The sequence below is a fragment of the Sardina pilchardus genome, chromosome 22 (assembly GCF_963854185.1).
Source record: "Sardina pilchardus chromosome 22, fSarPil1.1, whole genome shotgun sequence".
NCBI lineage: Eukaryota > Metazoa > Chordata > Actinopteri > Clupeiformes > Clupeidae > Sardina > Sardina pilchardus.
The window spans coordinates 7,248,026-7,267,337 of NC_085015.1; the positions used below are offsets into that span (position 1 = coordinate 7,248,026).

The 19,312-nt window shown below is 45.0% G+C and overlaps 3 protein-coding genes and 1 gene segment (V, D, J or C); 3 read left to right on the forward strand and 1 right to left on the reverse strand.

Annotated features, from left to right (window-relative positions):
- nmt1b (N-myristoyltransferase 1b) overlaps nt 1-6,176 on the forward strand; it is a 9,822-nt gene extending 3,646 nt beyond the window's left edge. Inside the window, exons 7-12 of the mRNA XM_062525852.1 lie at nt 268-438; nt 1,526-1,634; nt 2,168-2,338; nt 3,587-3,754; nt 5,134-5,271; nt 6,014-6,176. Coding sequence (XP_062381836.1) covers nt 268-438; nt 1,526-1,634; nt 2,168-2,338; nt 3,587-3,754; nt 5,134-5,271; nt 6,014-6,034 — 778 coding nt within the window. The 3' untranslated portion in view covers nt 6,035-6,176. The remainder of the gene's footprint in view (nt 1-267; nt 439-1,525; nt 1,635-2,167; nt 2,339-3,586; nt 3,755-5,133; nt 5,272-6,013) is intronic.
- Nucleotides 6,177-6,258: 82 nt separating this feature from the next.
- Nucleotides 6,259-8,980, reverse strand: LOC134069785 (sperm axonemal maintenance protein CFAP97D1-like). Its single transcript, XM_062525853.1, has 6 exons — nt 8,829-8,980; nt 8,679-8,749; nt 8,374-8,501; nt 7,754-7,877; nt 6,517-6,573; nt 6,259-6,382 (listed from the first exon to the last, which is right to left on the reverse strand). Exons 1-6 carry the CDS (start codon nt 8,947-8,949, stop codon nt 6,356-6,358), a joined length of 528 nt encoding a protein of 175 aa, XP_062381837.1. The 5' UTR covers nt 8,950-8,980; the 3' UTR covers nt 6,259-6,355.
- A 328-nt stretch (nt 8,981-9,308) lies between these two features.
- Nucleotides 9,309-11,603, forward strand: LOC134070276 (T-cell receptor alpha chain V region PHDS58-like). The segment is given in 4 exon segments: nt 9,309-9,649; nt 9,826-10,194; nt 10,747-10,983; nt 11,357-11,603. Coding segments are annotated over 4 exon segments (765 nt in total).
- Nucleotides 11,604-13,137: 1,534 nt separating this feature from the next.
- LOC134070421 (uncharacterized) lies at nt 13,138-19,261 on the forward strand. The gene is made up of 4 exons (XM_062526779.1): nt 13,138-13,305; nt 13,567-15,384; nt 16,181-16,320; nt 17,019-19,261. The coding sequence occupies exons 1-4, from the start codon at nt 13,179-13,181 to the stop codon at nt 17,229-17,231; spliced, it is 2,298 nt and encodes a 765-aa protein (XP_062382763.1). The 5' UTR covers nt 13,138-13,178; the 3' UTR covers nt 17,232-19,261.
- Nucleotides 19,262-19,312: the final 51 nt, after the last annotated feature.

Sequence of the window (19,312 nt, forward strand, 5' to 3'; positions counted from 1 at the left end):
CATGGGTGTATCCTTTACCGACGCCATGATCGCGATATTGCTTTGGGTTTCTAACTAAGAGGTTTCTAATCGTGACACTTCTCCACGCCACACAAACACTCCAGATCACTGTTTTTCAGCGTACAGCTTACTTTTGTTTTAATGTACTGCAAGTCATTCGCTTTCACTTCACTTCATTTTCGAGACATAATGATTGTTAAATGCCCTTTTGATGATTTGTTCAGCATGTTGTTGACCGGTGTGTCCACTGCGACGCTTGTCCCACAGGGAGCTGAAGACGGTGGAGGTGAACTTCCTGTGCGTCCATAAGAAGCTGCGGTCCAAGCGGGTGGCGCCGGTTCTGTGCCGGGAGATGTCCAGGCGGGTCCTGCAGCAGCGGGTCTACCAAGCGGCGTATTCGGCCAGCGCCATGCTGCCCACCCCTACAGCCACTAGCAGGTGCTCCCCGCACACACACACACACACACACACACAGAGAATCACAGTCACACACACACAGAATCACAGTCACACACACACACACACACACACACACACACAGAAACACACACACACACACACAGAGAGAGAAACACACACACACACACACACACACACACACACACACACACACAGAATCACAGTCACACACACACACACACACACACACACACACACATAATCTCTCTCTCTCACATACACACACACACACACACACAATCTCTCTCTCTTTCTCTCTCTCTCACACACACACACACACACACACACACACACACACACACACACAGAATCGCGTACGCACACGCACACACACACACACACACACACACACACACACAGAATCTCTCTCTCTCTCTCTCTCTCACACACACACACACACAATCTCTCTCTCTTTCTCTCTCTCTCTCACACACACACACACACACACACACACACACACACACACAAAATACTCTGTCTTTTTTCAGTCTCATTTCCTATTCCCTCTTGCTGTCTTGTGATAGCATCTCTCTGCTCTGTGCCATTTCTGTCTCGTTGTCTCCTGTGATCTTGCTGCACTGGGCTGGTGTGTGTGTGTGTGTCTCACGTCTCTTCCTCTGCCTCTCCCTCTGCACCCTGTTGTTTTGCTTCTGTCCTTCTTGCAGCTGTGCAAGTTATTTTCCCAATCGCATTTTCACACCTCATCAGTTTCCCTTCTTCTTTCTCTCTCTCTGTTCTCTCTCTCTCTCTGTGTTCTCTCTCTCTCTGTTCTCTCTCTCTCTCTGTGTTCTCTCTCTCTCTGTGTTCTTTCTCTCTCTGTGTTCTCTCTCTCTCTCTGTGTTCTCTCTCTCTCTCTCCCTCTCTCTGTGTTATCTCTCTCTGTGTGTTTCTCTCAGGAATTACATGATCTACCACATGCTTGTGGGTAGATCATGTAATTGTGTGTGTGTGTGTGTGTGTGTGTGTGTGTGTGTGTGTGTGTGTGTGTGTGTGTGTGTGTGTGTGTGTGTGTGTGTGTGTGTGTGTGTTTGTATATGCGTGTGTGTGTGAATGCGTGTGCGAATAGGTTCTGGCACAGGTCGTTAAACCCGCGGAAGCTGATTGAGGTGAATTTCTCCTCCCTGGGCCGAAACATGACCGTGCAGAGAGCCCTGAAGCTCAACCGGCTGCCACAGGTCAGAGCTCCCTCTGGTGGCCACTCAGTGCACCACCATCTCCGTGCAATGACACCTACAGGAAAAGCCTCTTACAACAACACATCACAGTTACACAGTGACACTGAAAGTGCTTCATACAGTGAAGGGGGAACCTCAATATTCTGGAGACAATAGATGAAAATACCCCCAGCACTAGCCAACATAATACCCCTGGCCTGCCCTTGTAATACCCCTAGCACTAGCCCACAAAATACCCCTGGCCTGCGCTTGTAATACCCCTGGCCTGCCCTTGTAATACCCCTGGCCCTACTCCTTGTGATAATTGACATACAGTATGTAACTCACTTTGGATAAAAGCATCAGCCAAATTAATGAATTAAGTGTCAATTAAGTGCTCAAATAGTCTCCACTCTGTCCTTGTTATTTAAATAAATAAAATGGGTATTAAATAATTAATTAAAAAGTATTAATTCATGAATTAAGTATGCATTAATATTAATGCAGTGAAGTGCTCCAATAGTGACGACCACTCCCCACTCCCCACCCCTCAGGCTCCTAAGACCCCCGGCCTGCGGCCCATGAGGGTGGAGGATGGCCCTGCGGTGCAGGCCTTGCTGGAGGGTTACCTGAAGAGGTTCCAGCTGCGTCCCGCATTTAGCCAGCAGGAGGCGCTCCACTGGCTCCTGCCCCGCGAGGACGTCATCGACACCTTTGTGGTGGAGGTCAGTGCAAGTCAAGTCAAGTCAAGTCAAGTTTATTTATATAGCGCATTTCATACACAGAGGTCATTCAATGTGCTTTACAGTACATAAACAAAAAACTAACAGGAATAGCAGATAAAAGCATAGTGTGAAGTGCAGTATGAAGGCTGTGGATTTCTGATGTGTGTGTTCCTATCTCTATGTTAATCTTCATGGTTATGGTATTTGATGCTTTTATCCTATAGCTTTTGTCCTATAGCTTTTAGCCTTAAGCATTTCTCCTATAGATTTCAACCTACAGCTTTTTAGCGTAGCGTTTATATTATAGATTCTCTGTCCTATAGTGTTTATACTGTAGCGTTCATCTGTACTATAAACCACTTAAGCTTTAAACCACTTTGTATAAACGTGTCTTGGAAATGAATTAATGTAGTATATATACTCTGCTTGAAGTACAAGTGAATTATTGGTCAAATTGGCTGGGTAGCGGTACAATTCAAAGATAATGCATTCCTGTAAAAAAAATCCAATGAAGTTGTTAAAGATATTTTATGGAGCGGGGTGTGAAGTGAAATGTTTGGCCACAAGATTAAATCTGCTCAAATTCTTTGGCTTGATTTTTCTCCTCAAAATTCCACTCTCGTCAGCATCCGTTATCAGTGCGGTTGGCCGCCTGTTGCGACACTTGATCTCAATGCAAACACCTCCAGACACAGACAGAGTGTATTTTAAGATGGAAATAATACAATTGGGGGATAGAGTTCAGTGGTAACTTGTCATTTTACAGCAGAATTTTACCAGCAAATATTTTACAATCAGCTCACCTTCCCTGACCAATATTGTACACACACACACTCAAGATTACAACAGTGGCTCCTACACTTCTCATTAATCACCCCTCCCTGTGTTTCTCTCTCTCTCTCTTTTTTTTTTACAAAATATTTTTCTTTTCATTAATCAAATTACAGCAAAATAAAGTAAAACAAGCAAATATTTTACTTTTTTAAACACGTCATATAACACATATGATCTTTTCTTTTCTTTTCTTTTCTTTTTAATTTTCCTTATTCGTATGTTGCATTTCTTGTTTGTACTGTTTGCAGAAAATGTGAATAAAAAGCATAATCATAAAAAAATAATTAGAAAATATAACACATATGATATAACGACACTATGCTCATTACAATACCTGTACCTACTTAGACCTCATAGTTGATGTCCATTTTCTATACTGTACATTAAACCGCTCTCTCTTAATGTGTCCATCAGAGCCCCGATGGCGTAGTGACGGACATGCTGAGTTTCTATACGTTGACCTCCGTGGTGCTGAACCACCCAGTGCACCGGGGGCTGAAGGCCGCCTTCTGCCTGTACTACGCACACACACACACGCCACTCAGCCAGCTCATGGAGGACGTGATGGTGCTCGCTAAAGGGGTAAGGCCCAGAGAGGACACACACACACACACACACACACACACACACACACACACGCCACTCAGCCAGCTCATGGAGGACGTGATGGTGCTCGCTAAAGGGGTAAGGCCCAGAGAGAGAGGATACACACACACACACACACACACACACACACACACATACACACGCCACTCAGCCAGCTCATGGAGGACGTGATGGTGCTCGCTAAAGGGGTAAAGCCCAGAGAGGACACACACACACACACACGCACACACACACACACACGCCACTCAGCCAGCTCATGGAGGACGTGATGGTGCTCGCTAAAGGGGTAAGGCCCAGAGAGGACACACACACACACACACACACACACACACACACACACACACACGCCACTCAGCCAGCTCATGGAGGACGTGATGGTGCTCGCTAAAGCGGTAAGGCCCAGAGAGGACACACACACACACACACACACACACACACACACACACGCCACTCAGCCAGCTCATGGAGGACGTGATGGTGCTCGCTAAAGCGGTAAGGCCCAGAGAGGATACAGTACACACACACACACACACACACACACACACACACACGCCACTCAGCCAGCTCATGGAGGACGTGATGGTGCTCGCTAAAGCGGTAAGGCCCAGAGAGGACACACACACACACACACACACACACACACACACACACACACACACACACACACACACACACACACACGCCGCTCAGCCAGCTCATGGAGGACGTGATGGTGCTCGCTAAAGCGGTAAGGCCCAGAGAGGACACACACACACACACACACACACACACACACACACACACACACTCGCCGCTCAGCCAGCTCATGGAGGACGTGATGGTGCTCGCTAAAGCGGTAAGGCCCAGAGAGGATACAGTACACACACACACACACACACACACACACACACACACGCTGCTCAGCCAGCTCATGGAGGACGTGATGGTGCTCGCTAAAGGGGTAAGGCCCAGAGAGGATACACACACACGCGCGTGCGCGCATACACACACACACGCCCCTGCACCAACTCATGCAGGATGTGAAAAGAGGTAAAGAGGTAAGACCCAGACAGTATACACACTCACACACACACATACACCCCTTTCCTCATGGAGGTGAGAGGTAAGGCTATAGAGGCCCATAGACACACACAAACACACACACGCGCGCGCGCGCGCGCGTATGACTGCTTACAGACAGCTTTTAAATGTATTATTTGTTTCTCTTTTATACTGTTGTTTTCATCTATATCTTATCTATGGTTTCTCTCACTCTTTCTCTGTCTCTCTCTCTCTCACACACACACACACACACACACACACAAACTCTCTCTCTCTCTCACACACACACACACACACACACACACTTTCTCCAGAGGGGTTTTGACGTGTTCACTGCCCTGGATGTAATGGAGAACAGGAGTGTGATGGACCAGCTCAAGTTCTGTCCTGCTGATGGACGCATGCATTACTACCTTTACAACTGGAGGTGCCCTGCCCTAACCACAGACAAGGTGTGTGTGTGTGTGTGTGTGTGTGTGTGTGTGAGAGAGAGAGAGAGAGAGAGAGAGGTGTGTGTGTGTATGTGTGACTGGCAGTGACGGTGTGGAGTGTGTATGCTTTTGGGAGAGAGAGAGAGAGAGAGAGAGAGAGAGAGAGAGAGAGAAAACAGGTTGAGAGAGAGAGATACTGTGAGTATGTGTGTGTGTGTGGGCGTTTCTACAAAGCCACAAGTAGAGTGTTGACGTGTCAACATGTAATGGCATGCTAGCTACAACTATTTTTATGCCAGTTGTCATGTCAGTAAATCTTGCAATCTACATGCAAGTCATTACATGGTTTCCAAAGACTCTAGTGCACGATGACACTACACTCAAGTCAATATTTTAGTATCTTTGCAAGAGTATTTTATTTCTTTATTTATAGGCATGTCATGTCATTTCTATTCATCTCCAGGTGGGAGTACTGTCTGTATCTATTCTGGAATGTATGTGTGCTGTGCATTGTCTAGATTGTCTCGTGGATATGGTCATCAAATGCTGAATCCATTTTCGTGTGTGTGTGTGTGTGTGTGTGTGTGTGTGTGTGTGTGTGTGTGTGTAAACAAAATTGGCCATCAAAGCACGACTCTGATTCTTCTCTGTGAGTTATTTACACAGCTGGTGAAGCAGGCTAATGTTATTCCACTCTAAACTGTCTCTCCTCTCCTCTCCTCTCCTCTCCTCCTCTCCTTCTCTCTCCTCTCCTCCTGTGCAGGTGGGCTTAGTGCTGAAGTGATGGAGTGTGTGTGTGGATGTCTGAGGCTTCATGAATTTATGGATTGTATCTCCTGCATTATGTATCATGCATTTGTTTATTGGGACACACACACACACTCTCACACACACACACACACACACACACACACACACACACACACACACACACACACACACACACACACACACACACACACACACACACAGGCACACAGGCACACATACACACACATCAAAATGGAGTTTGTTATGATGAGCACTGTATCGTTTTATTGATTTTGCTTTTGCCTCCATCTCATCTCACAATGAAATTGCTGATGGACGAATTGCTGCATTGCTGTCAGTTAATCAAGTCCAGAGGAGGCACCTACAGAGAGGACAGGACGACACTTTTTGAAAAATGTCTCTTACACACTGATAGTATTTTCCAGTATGATTTATTCTTATCCGTATTAATGTGCTTCATTAAACAATTTATGCGACTCAATTATGTCTCCTCACCTTTGTGGTGCTGGTTTGTGGATATTTCCTCAGCCGCTTCATGTAATCTCTCGTCACCTGAAGGGAAACATACAAACGATGGGTCTTTATTTCAGTCCACCTGCCATTATTATCTCTAGAAAGATAGAGATGGATGAGCAGTACTAACTAAATCACATGCCATGCAGACACGGTGTGATTTTGACACACAATTTTAGCACATAAAAATAGATGGTCAGAATCTGACAGACTTTATGAAGGCCAAATTCCTGTCACATTGGGCACGAAGTTTTAGCAGGCTCACAACTCGAATGTAGCTTGAGTAGGCTCACAACATCCAATTAGAAGACAAGACCATGAACTTTCCAGCTCCGATCGGATATGATCCAATTTGATTTGACGTCAAGTTCTCATTCTCTTCTCCCTTTTCCATGCCCACATTTCAGACACACACAGCAGTGGTGTTCAATCCCTAGTGCTATAGGCAGGGGGCACTTCCTACAGCAGTCAATCAACAACCAAGCATTAGCCTATATCTACCAAAATCAAAAACACCGACAAAGCAACCCTGGGCAAATGAACACCACTAACGCAAAAGCCTTTGATAGCATCTCATTGAGGTTCATCAAGTGGGCACCGCACCTTCATCGTTGTTTTGTTGAGGTAGGACAGAGACTTGACAGTTCATCGGTTAAAATACAGTACCGTAATTTCCAAACCATTAGCCGTGGCTTATACAGTACATTGATTTTGCAAAGTTTCTTTTAGCTATGAGGTTAATACACGGGGGCAATTTATATGGTAATATGGGTTTGTTTCTTTTAACTTGCATAAAACACTGTCCTGAGGCTTACACACAATGTGGCTAATACACAGGAAATCAATGTCTGTAAAATTGTTGTTGAAGGCTTTTCAGCCAGCTCCTACCATTCCGGTGGAACGGCAGCTGAATTGTAGTGGCTATTGTTTAATGTACCTGTTTTGCACCGAGCGAATGAGCGCGTTAAGATACTGAAGGATTTATGTGTGTGTGTGTGTGTGTGTGTGTGTGTGTGTGTGTGTGTGTGTGTGTGTGTGTGTGTGTGTGTGTGTGTGTGTGTTTATTTGTATGTCGCTTTGGACAAAGGCGTCTGCCAAATAGCCATAGCCATAACCATAACCTTAAGAGCTGGCATATAGTCCATTACTGAACTGCAATTGCTCTCTCTTCCCCTCCCTCATTTGAGCTCTAAACCCTCCAACCCCACCTGCCCATTACTTTGAAGCCGTTGAGCCAGTGCTGGTGGTCGTACACGGGCTTGGTGGTGTTGATCTTCTTGAGGACGGCCTGGTTCTCCAGGGAGATCTTCACCAGCTCCCTGTTCCGCAGGTCTATGGTGCCACTAACAAGAAAACGACGGACACACGTCACCAGATGCATCTCAGCTGTAGAGACACCCTAAACAGTTTTTTGACCCCAACATAACATCAAAATCATTTTGATGGCAACATAACCTCATAACATGACAAACGGCACTACCATTGTACAGTATGAGCGCCCTCTGTAGGCGATTTCTGACACAGCAACTATCTACTTTCAGCTAGGACATTACACTACTTTACATAGAGGAGAAAGGGGAAAATAAAAAAAAAATACATAAAATTATCATGGTGAAATAATAATAATAATGAAATAACTTTTACATAAGGAGATTTGTGACTACAGATCTGAATTAATTAGAGGAAAGCAGAGAGTTCATTTTTTACATTACATTGAGGATTAGGTCTAGGAAGTAGAGGCACCATAACAAAAGGCCAGCTTTTTTTTTCTTGATGGCTGATGATAACTTGCACTTTGCCGTGGATTTAAAGTAGGGCCTCACAGTGCCTGTGACAGACCTGTTCTTGGTCAACATCTCGTACTCCTCGTTCCAGTTGTCCAGGCCTCCTTTGGCCATGGTGCGGGCGATTCTGGAGACCAGCAGCTTGTTGTCCCTCTCCACCTCCATCAGTCGCTCTTGCTCCATCTGAACAACAGTAAGCACTCACCATAAAACATGGTACAGGCTAACATATTATAACCAATGATAATGGCATATTGTGCCTATATCTAGTCTATCAAGTTTAAGGGTTTACAAAAAGCTTTATTATTTAATCACTTATGACAGAAATGTTCATGGCATAGATTAGAAAACACACCTTACCTGAAATTTCTTCATTTTCAGGTGACAGTGTATGTAGGTTCTTGGAGCTTTGTTGTCAACCATTGGTTTCACTGCAAAACAATGCAAGTACTTAGTTTTGACTACAGCGAGAAGGTGTTATTAGTAATGGCTGAATTGGTGATATCTTACCATTTCTCATCCTGTCCATATGATATTTAAAATGGTGACCATCCCACATTTTTCTCATGTGATTATACTGGCCAGCGGTGCTCACAATGGCCGGGAAGGCCAAATAATCGGCTTTATTCATCTTGGCGATTTGAGGCTCGACTTCAGAGGGTAGCCTACAGTATGTTTTACAGAGAAGATAATCTTCTAGACCGCAGGCCACCTGTGGAATCTTGATTTTCTGTGGAATCTTGCCGACTGTGGCGTCACAGATGCTTGACCAATTTGACCTGCAAGTGTGTTATCGTCTTTGATAATGCTACAAGAACTTCCACTAAAGTTAGGCCTACTGTGCTAATCATAGACATGAATATACGGTGCCACATAACATTTACTAGCAAAGCATGTGGTAGGCCTACGAAAAGATACATTCCATTAACGACGTGCAAAACAAAACAAAAAATGAAATAAATATTATTCTCATTAGGTCTACATATTATAATAAGAAACCAAGTGTTTACACACATCGGATTAAAGACACAGCTAACTATAATTGTTTACCTGTTCCACCATAAGGTCAACAATTGACTTGGAGTCTGATAACCAAAACTAAACAAAAGTGTGCTGCGCAGCGCTGTAACCAAGTGCGCTAACTGCGCTCTGTATTCTTGGCCTTCATGCCTGCGCACTCCTCACCTCGGATGAGCAGTGCAGGTTGCAACCGGAAAACTACTACTTACCATTGAGTCTTCAGTTCTGTCCCTGACACTATACAGAAGCAGCATCATTCGTGAGCATGTCCCTGAGTCCGCTAATGTTGTTCTGCATTATATTGCAACACCGTGAGTAGGCTGCTCCCCATGTTCCATGTTGATTAAGAATTACTGTATGATGTTAAAAATTATAGAATAGAAAAGAAACTTTAATTGCCACACAACCATGCTGGTATTGTTTGTAGCTCAGTCAATTATCGTGATTATTTAATTTTAATGGAATAATCTGTGCATGGTCCTGTTAGGAAATGCCGTCTCCCAAACTCTGGACCAGGGAAACTGGGAGATACAGTCGAAAATGGGAGCTGCAGTTGACTTCTCCTGCATTTACGCACAAGTCGAAAAGCCATATTACTTATTCTGGTATCAGCAGAAGCCTAGTGGGCATCCCGTGTGCATAAAGCAAATATCATACTTGGGGGACGAACATCCTAATGAAGGCTTCATGGACGTCCATCGATTCACCGTGGAGAACAATAAATATGAGCACAGGGTCGAGCTCACAAATGAAGCATCCACACCGAGGGATTCCGCCGTGTACTTTTGCGCAGTTAACCACAAGAGCGAGAAGTTCCTAACATTTGGAGATGGTAACAGACTCAGGCTCCTTCCAGGTAAGATGCAACACAAGTAAAACAAACTTCCAAATTTAGTGATAAGAAAATGAGTAATTATCATATTATAACATAATTGCCATGATTGTCAAAGGAAAGGTTAGCTTTACAGTAGGCTTAGGAGTAGTTGAGAGGTGTTTGATTTCCAGAGTGTGGTTGCTCCTCCAAAGCCCAGTTAGGTTAGTTACAGTAGTTAAGTGCTTTATTGTATTGAAAACTGTTTCTCAGTGAGTAGAACATTGTAGTGTCAGGCCACAGTACCCAAGTGTTACACAGAGTACCCTCGGTGTGGTATAGATAATAATTATACAAATTAATAAAGAATTAAATAAAATTTAGAAAGATCACCATTCAGACCTGCTGAACAGAGATATTACAGAAGGAGTCATGACCTAATTTGATCTAGCAGGTATTTGTTTAATGAATTAATCACTTGGGGTATAAATGACTGCTTTGTCCAGTTTGGTCTTCTCAGCTCATTATTTGCCCAAAGATAGATCTAACTTGTGTTACAACAAGACCCAATGCACAGCACCATTTCCCCGTCTACAGAGAGCGATGTCGTGCCCACTGCCTATCTGCACAAGGCCGACACAGATGGCCCCACAGCTTGCATGGTGAAGGACTCCGGGCCAGTTACAGCATCAGTCATGTTGTCAGGGGAGACTGTCCCAGCCGAGCCAACCATGGCAGCAGGGGAGTCCAGTTACGGCTTGGTTGCCGTAGCCACATGTAAGGCCAGCTACTGCCGAGTGAAGCAAGGCGATGTGGACATATCTGCCAGTGAAAGTGGGTGTCTAAATGAATGCTTTATACTAATTGATACACTTGGCTGTACTAAAGAATGTTGACTTTTAGTACTCAGCTGAAATAATATAAATGAAACAGTGCCATGCAAATTATATATTTTATTTTTTGTTTTTCAGTAGACAACCAGTGTCTTACACGCACAGGTAAGACATTTAATAGCTTTACTTTCAGTACTTTTTTTCTCAATCAGTGACGGACCGTATAAAGCATGGTCAGCATGATATCATGTCCTTCTGAGAGATAAAAATGGTCATTGAGCTCTCTCCATGTAGACTCACACATAACTGAAGTGTTATTATTATCCTTAAAGCTAAGAAACATATTAGTTCTCTCTCTCTCTCTCTCGCTACAGATGAGGAGATGAACTTCCTCCACCTCACCATGTTGGGTCTGAGATCGCTGTGCGTGAAGATGGTGGTCTTATCCGGGCTCCTGACTATGCACCTACTCACCTGTTCAGCCTGAACCATTCTCTGTCCACCAACTCTACGTTCACTTTCCCAATCCCTTATGATATTTGACTGTAAATAAGCAATTCAGTTAAAAGTGATCCTTAGTCCTCAATTTACATAATCAACACCTTGGTAGATAAACACTTTACATTATGTTTCTATGACATATTGGTTGTTGAAGTTTAACCAACTTTGATTTCTTTTTTGTCATTTAGTTGCGTATGCAGACTATTATGATTATACAATATGTGACTTTTAAAGGACATACTGTATTTACTATATCTCATTTTGAGCAATACATTGCATTGAAAAAGCCCCGTCTATGCGTTTTGAATTCATTCATTACAGTAAGTCAGGGCATTGTCATTACCGTGTTGCTCAAACTTTAAGAATGCGAATTTGCCCGTATATCTTTATATCAACACAGCTCTCTTGAAGTCTTTAAAAAAGAGACGACACACCAAACAGACTCCTCACACACTCCTCCCGATTGCAGCGTACGATTGCACATTAGCTGTGTGTGGGTTTCCTGTGTGTGTGTGTGTGTGTGTGTGTGTGTGCTGAGAAAAGACCCAGACAGGTGCTGCTCTGCTGACTCTGCAGAAGAGGCCTGGGCAGACACAGTGGCAGAGTCAGCAGCAACACTAGCAGCAGTGAGACCGCTCGGTGTGTGTTATTATGTGTGTGTGTGTGTGTGTGTGTGTGTGTGTGTGTGTGTGTGTGTGTGTGTGTGTGTGTGTGCGTGTGCGTGTGTGTGTGTATGTGTGAATGACTGCAGCTGCTGAACGTTTGCATTGGTGCCCACGCCTATTTGAGATACTCCTATCTGTGCTTGTTTGTAACGTCAGTGTGGGGGTGTTAGTGTGTGTGCGCTGGTGTGTGTGTGTGTGTGGGGGAGGGGGGGGGGGGGGGGGTTGTGCAATTGTGTTTACAAACAGGTGCTTGTGTTTGAGACAGTGGTTTTATCAGTATGTGATGAGAACATATTCATGACATCTAGTCATAACTGTTACATTCTAAACTTGAGACACAGTTGATGCTGTTTCCATCATATGCCTAAACTCTTTGCCACACACACACACACACACACACACACACCGATGGATGGTGTATGCTGCTACGCAAGATGCTTGCACATTGGAACCTTTGAGTATTCTGGAATGCAACCATGGGGTGCTTTTTAGCTTGCTTTTTTCTTTTTCTTTTTTTTAATAAAAATATTCTTAATTATGATGATGATCATGATGATGATGATGTGTGCTATGGTGATGGTAATGTCTATCTTCTTTTGTGGCACAATTGCAATAAAATAAACAGTACCTGTACAGTACCACACAATGTCACAACCTGTTGTACGTCGCATTGGATAAATGCGTCTGCCAATAAAATACTGTAAAGTGGCCACTCTGGCTTCCATAGTAGGCTACAGTGCTTCATGTGGTAGACCCAGACCTTTCAATAGCACTATGACAGTAGGCTACAACGATCGACACACTTCAATCCAGTAGGTGGCGGTCATTCGACAGTAGCTGGTCTGCAACTTTTGAAAACCATAGAGACAGATCGAAAGGAAGCATTACAACTTACCCATGGCGAAGATGGACCAATTAAAGGTATGTTGAACGAGAGGCATTTAAAACGAACGGTTTGTGTTACTTTGGTAACTTTGCATGTAAGAGTGTATCTCTTTATTTCTACCAGGTTTTAAAATCCTTTGTTGGAATGACCAAACCTGCTATGGTTAAAGTGGGCAACTCTTACAAGTGTTCGCTGTGCAAGAAGGCAGGCGATTACGCATCTCTTGTGCCCCACATTCAGACTCATTCAAGAAACGTCCTCACGTATAAAGGTAAGATTTTTGTCTGTTGTTGATATGATCTAATGTATAAAGAAACACTCTCGTTGAACGGGGGGAAGAACTTTTGGCTTTCGCTGTTTATTGGGCAGACGGATCACACAGAGTGTGCTATCAGAGCTATCAACCGGATACGCAGCAGATTAAGGATTCTCCCAGCTAGTAACTCTATGCATTGATTGTTAAACGTAGAAGCAGATATAACTGCACTCTTGCACGAATGTCAACGTTTGCTTTGTGCTCTGTGGTTCTCAGGAATACAGATATACCGATGTGGCTTGGACTGCAGCGGCGTGCCGCACCACCACTGTTGTTTTTGTAACCAAAGCGTCGTCTTGAAAAATGTGTTCATACGGCACTTGAAAAGATGCGAGGAATGTCTCATACACCAGGACAATTACAAACAGACTCGTTCCGGTGATCAGAACAGTGGCAGTACCACAGCGCCGTCTCAGCCGTTAGCGAATGCTCCTGCCATGGGAATTGTGGTACAGACCCCGTCTGGACCCGCGCTACTGCGAACGGTAACCACTCCTGTTCAGTTGCAAGGCACTGCGGGACCTTTGTTGCTACAGGCAACACATTTGCCTCTGCAAACCTCAACAGGTACATCGTTGCTCCTTCAAACCACAACAACCGCCTCCTCGCCAAAGCAAGCCTCGACAGCTAAGTCCTCGACAACAACAACAACAACCATGTCCACTTCTAATAACGCTCTAACAACGGCATCCTCGCAGGATGACGAGCCAACAACTACATCGTCTCCATCACAAGCCCCTGAGCTGAAGACCCCGACTATTGCAGCTATGGAGCTGACCCCTGAACTTATGGAAACCATAACAAACACCACCACAACCACAGCCATGTCGCCATCGTCTCCTTTACCGCAGCAGCCCACGACAACAACGTCGTCGGTCACTTCGTCCTCTGCAGATCAAGCTCCAGCAGGCACAGCCTCCGAAGAGCAAGAATCCTCGTCCGCCAACCCAGCGTCCCCCTCTCACTCACCGCCGCCTCCCCCGGCGTCCGAAATGGCCGAAACCTCTCCGTCCGAGTCCAAGGAGCAGAGGCGAAGGATCAAGTGCCCCCACTGCCCCACGGTTCTCTTCAAACGGAACCTCAAGGTCCACGTCGCGCGGCACCACAAGGACCTGCCTCCGCCGCCTGCAGCGGCACCGGGAAACCTCAAGAGGGCGCCGCAGCTCAAGAGCGTCTCCGTGGACCGCAAGAACGGCATCGTGGCCGTCCAGAGGCACGCGCGCGGGTTCCTGGCGCCCGTGCACGCCCAGCGCAAGGTGAGCGGCGGGCAGGTGGTCAGGTGCGACCTGAAGGAGTGCCAGCAGTTCCAGCAGATGGCCGAGCGCCACGGCCTGAGCGTCAGCCACTGCCAGCACACGCGCGACCTGGACCTGTGCACCGAGACGGCGGCGGAGGATCCGCTGGACCAGGAGGTGCTGGACGAGATGGTGCTCCTCAAGCACCTCAGCGACGCCAAGCGCGCCATGTGCCTGCGGCGGCAGAAGATGGCGCAGGCCGCCAAGGTGCCGTTCGCGGTGCGGGTGGAGCTGGGCGGGGGGCGGGCGCCGCCACGCCACGTCTTCGTCTCCGTCCACGAGCCCAAGACCAACGACTTCAGCTGCCTGGGCCGGGTCATGGTCAGCTACGACGTGGACCGCAACGTGTGGCGCTGCCCGTGCACCAAGCCGCACTTCCTGTGCCTCCACAAGAACATCGCCAGGTGGCACGTCTTCCAGACCGACCGGGACTTGATCAGGAACCCGGGGTTCTCCTCCTCCAGAGAGGCGTCGGGGCGAGGGAACGCGGGTTCCGCCGACGGCAACAGGGCCGGTTCTGCCCACGGAGACGTCAAGCGGAGCGTGGAGTACATCTACGAGCACAAGAGAATCCCCGCCGAGCTGCCGGAGGACCTGACCAGCACCGTGTTCGAGTTCCCCGCCCATCTGTTTCCCACGGAGACGACCTGCGACCTCTGCTCGCACGATCCGAGCCTTGAAGAGGCGGAGATCGTGACGGAGCAGGCCAAGATTGTCACCATGATAGGAGTAGCTGACCGTAAGTGGCCCTTTTTTATCTGGTATGCTGTGCCTGATGGTGCGTTCATGAGCAACTGGGAAGTGGGAGAATTCTAGAGTTTAGAAGGGTGTACGTCACACCTGAACTGGGAAGTTCCCAGTTTGAAGTGGGGGTTTTGGGAGGGCTCCCAGGATAATGTTTTGACGTCACTCAACATACTGTAGTGAACGCTCTCACTTCAGAAGTGGGAACCTTCCCACTTCCCTGGTGCATGAACGCACCAGTATTGACACACATAAGACTGAGATAATATCTGGATGGGCTTCTCATCCAGACAGACAATCCATGGCATCGCCAGCCAGTGGAATAACTGTTCATAGACTGTTACAGCATCTAAAGTACTTTGGCTTTTTGTGTTTGAAAAAGCATTACCTTTGAAGCATGACAGCATATCACTGACTATACTGACTCACTCAAAATAGTACAGGAAGACGGTAGAGAAAAATAACATACAACTTATATCCAACTTATGGTGCTGGAACCAAAAACAGACTTCATGTGAAACTGTCGTAACTGTTAGCCGATTCATTGTTGTTGTTACACAGCATAAAGCATATTGTACAGCCAACAACAGTGTGTGGATTCAACATACCTGGCTGTGCCATCAACCATAATGTGTAATGCCATGGTTATGCCTGTCGCATGCCATGGTTATGCCGAGAGTGTTACTGATTTGTAAACTTTTTTGATTACATTGAAAGCTTAAGTAGAAATGCATAGGGTAAAGCATAACACATGTTTTGTCATCACCTCTAAATTGTGCTGTGTTCCACAGACGTATCCACGTACATCAGGCGTTGTCCAGACTGCCAAGTCCTCTACCGGTATCAGGAGTGGCAAGATGGCCTCCACAACTTCGACAATCACCTCATTCTGAGTATAGAGTTCTGTCTCTATCTCAGACACAGTTTACAGGTCTGTTTTCTCTGTTCTGGTTGGCTGTTTAGTTAAAAGCAACACTAAAGCACTTTTCCTCTGTCAGACACAGGCTTGTTTATCTAGCAAATAATGATGTCCACAAACAAAGTAGAGTATGTTGCATGATTTTATAAAAGTATGATATATTACGATATCAAAGCAAGTCCAATTTGTAGTTTCTTATGTCTGATTTCATCGAACTACAGATCCGCTACCCGATCTGGTAAACCTACTTAGTACGGTTATAGCTGATATGAGGGCCGCAAAGCGAATGCAGAAGTGCCGTTCACCCTGTTACGAGTTGATGAACCACTTAAATGATTTTGAAAACATTATTTTAAGGCATAAAAAACTCTTTAGTGTTGCTTTAACACCTCACAAGGCGTAAAGTGTTCAGGAACTGAACGCTGAATTTAGATGGGCAGTTTAAGGTTTGAAAATGGGCAAACCTAATCTTCAGAAATGTCTGAAAACTTAATTTCTTTGTTTTAAGCCCTTAGCTTATTTGAAAGATTATCACACAATATTTGTGACTTTGAAACAGACATGTTATTCACAAAAACAATTTTATTAATAAATTGGATGTATTATTTGCAAAATGCTTCAATGCGTTCCTTTTGCTGTATATTATGCATTGTTTATATTCTTTCTGCTCCTCATACATTTAGTTCATTGTTCCTCTCTTTATCCTGCAGAACCAAATCCCCGTGTCCAGAGCCGTTCAGACGCTGGAGAGGTTGCGCAAGGTCCGCTTCCCCTCCGCCGAAGATCTTCTCAACGCCTACTCACACTTTGAGGCGATGAATGGCTCCGAAAACACAGACTCTACCATTGACGACAATGACTGCAGCCCCGCTCTAGTCACGGACCTACACAGGAAGGCTTTCCTGACCCTTCATTGGGGATGATTGTGTGTGTTTGTGTGTGTGTGTGTGTGTGTGTGTGTGTGTGTGTGTGAATTGCGAGTATGCGTTACCTAAGTCAGTGGATGTGAGTTCTGCATGATGCATGAACGCCGAGGTATAAAAGCGAGGCTTCAGAAAGGAAAGGTCTTGACCATGTGTATTCTTCCGTGCGTTCACTTAGCACTGCTAATCTCACTGATGAGCTAGTCTTTCTTTCTGAAGGGTTGTGCTAATTAGAATCAGCAGGTTTAGTAAATTATGGAGGTGCACGTAAAGCACACCAACACGATTATTTTATGGGGTGCTGGGTGCTGCAATGGTGTTTAGGCCTGTTCATGGCTTTCATCGGGTCCCTTTCCACAGGTGTATAAAATCAAGCACCTTGATTATGAATATAGGGTACGATCTGATACAGGTCGAAATGTCATTAGCTAATAAACCATACATACATTATACTAGTGTACATACATACATACATGTGTGTATGTCAGAGAAGTGCTGCACACACTCTATCATTGGGAAATCATTGTGAGCCAATAGAATGAGTAGTAGTAGGACTTAAACTTTCTAAAGTCAGACTTTCCACCTCTGCTAGAATCCTACAATGGTTCTGAATCTATGTTCCATCAGCAATAGGCAACTTTCTCACTTGCGTCGTTATTTTAGCAGTGACAGTATGTGGACACATTGACTGACATGCATAAAACATTGCTTTAGATTCCCTAACACCTTGATGACCTGGGCCGGGTTTCCCAGATTCGTTAAGAAACTCGTAAGTGCTAAGAACTTCTTAGGAGCGTTCTTAGAACGTTCTTAGAGCACTCCCAAGAAGTTCTTAGCATTTAGCCCTGGTCTGTCTGCGTGTCTAAAACAGAATATTCCAGGTGTTATCCCAGAGTTAGGTGGCTAATACTCTGTGTGTGCAAAAAACATAGTCTGGCAACCCCACCATTAACTCCTAAGTGACAAAATAGACTTTAACAACTCCAAAATGTTGTTGTTTACATGTTGTGACTTGTGTATGAACCGGATGTAGAAACAACAATGTGAAAATGATAGCAGAGCAATTTTCTAAGCAGAAACAGTACATATCTGGAACTACTTTCTCATGTTGGCAGAGCACTGCTACCTGGGCGTAGTGATTACACGCAGCTGCACTGTTTCCCCCGGTGTCACGTACACAGACTTAAAGTAGTCAGTGAGCATGTTTACATGCACACTAACGATAATTGGCAATGATCGTTCAATGATCTGTTCAAGGTGTATACATGTCTAGAATAAATCAGAATATTGCCAGAAACCTAGGTGTTTTGAACGGATTTTTCAAAAATCGATAATATTCCTGATGGCATTCCAGACAACTCGGATGTCTGAGGTCGGACTACAATTCCGACGTTGAAGATGGGGTAGTAATGGGAATTCCGACTTCAAGTGGCGTTCCACTGTACTTTTTCCCAGTAGGTGGTCAGAAGTCTTGACCTCTGAGTTTGTCTGGAATGAAATTGGGAGATTCCTACTGGGAAATATCTGACCTCCAAGTAGTCTGGAATGCAGCATTAACCCTAAATTACTCGAGGGACAATGGCCCTTTTAATATAATTGACTAGCATCTGCTAGACGAGTAGATGTAAATCATATAAAAGCCTGCTTAGAAAATTGCTGTCCTTGATGAACAGAAAATAAGCTGATTTCCCACAATGTTGACGTGTTCCTTAAAACATACATATGCCAGAGATATCGATGGGGACTAGAAAGAGGTTTTGTCTTGTGCATTTAAACTAAACAGAAGCTATTACATGAATTGTTAATTGTACCTCTGACCATTGTGGTTTTGAATGATTGCTGGTTCAATATACAGTAGTTCTTTAATCAATAGGTTTTTTGTACTACCTCAAGAATGGATGAATATGCTTTTTACCAGCTGATACCTTAACAAACTGTGGCTTCCTTTGGCAGAAGTTGTATAGTAGCATTAGTGTAGGCACCTGAGATATGGGTGAATGTCCCCGCCTCTTTAAATAAATCCATCTGCCAAAGCCCATTTGTTGTAGTTTACCATTTTAAAGTACTACGACGACATGCAA